The following is a 697-nucleotide window of genomic DNA, read 5'->3' as shown; positions in this document are numbered from 1 at the left end:
CCCCGCTGGCGAGACCGACGATCCCCTGGCGGGGGGGATCCCCCAGGCGGCGCCAGCCCCCGCGTGCCCCCGTGCCCTCTAGAGGAAGAAGAGCTTGTCGCGGAGCCAGGCGCTGGGCTCCTTGTGCAGGACCTGGCCGGTGAGGAAGGCCAGTTTGTGGGCGTACTTGCACGGGGCGGGGACCCGCACGGTGCCCAGCCAGTTCCAGTAGAGGTGACACAGCTTGAATGTGAACCTGGGGACAGCGAGAGGAGAGGGAAAGGGGGGGTCAGCACCCTGCACCCCACCACGGGGGTGCTTTCAGCCCAGCGGCACCAGGGAAAGGTCAGCGGTTAATTGCATTAATTACCCCGGTGTGATCGGGGCCGCGTTGGAAGCCGTGGCGGTGCAGCCTGGCCCACGATGAACTCCTTCACAATTAACTCTTGCCCAGAGAGGGGACAACGGGGACATTTCCACCCCTCCGACCCTCACTCTCCGAGACGGGGACAGGGTGTTACCAGGGGCTGCTGCAACGGAGCCGCGGATGGTTTAAACTAAGGGGGATTCAGGCTGGGTGTGAGGGAGGGATTGTTGATGCCGAGGGTGGGGAGACCCTGGCCCAGGCTGCCCACAGAGGTGGGAGACGCCCCATCGCTGGGAACATCCAGGTCAGGTCAGACCCCGGGATGTCAGCCGGGCCCCAGCACAGGAGCAC

The 697-nt window shown here is 65.6% G+C and overlaps 1 protein-coding gene across 1 annotated transcript in view; it reads right to left on the bottom strand.

Moving 5' to 3' along the window:
* Window positions 1-78: 78 nt before the first annotated feature.
* PIWIL2 (piwi-like RNA-mediated gene silencing 2) overlaps window positions 79-697 on the bottom strand; it is a gene marked incomplete at its 5' end in the record, with an annotated part of 5,653 nt that continues 5,034 nt past the window's right edge. The window contains one exon of the mRNA XM_010140377.1: window positions 79-237. Within this exon, the coding sequence (XP_010138679.1) occupies window positions 79-237 (159 nt within the window). The remainder of the gene's footprint in view (window positions 238-697) is intronic.

The sequence above is a fragment of the Buceros rhinoceros genome, unplaced genomic scaffold, assembly GCF_000710305.1.
Source record: "Buceros rhinoceros silvestris isolate BGI_N320 unplaced genomic scaffold, ASM71030v1 scaffold27757, whole genome shotgun sequence".
In the NCBI taxonomy this organism is placed as follows: Eukaryota; Metazoa; Chordata; class Aves; order Bucerotiformes; family Bucerotidae; genus Buceros; species Buceros rhinoceros.
Note: the sequence above shows the minus strand (reverse complement) of the source record. Positions and strands in the feature narration are given on the sequence as shown.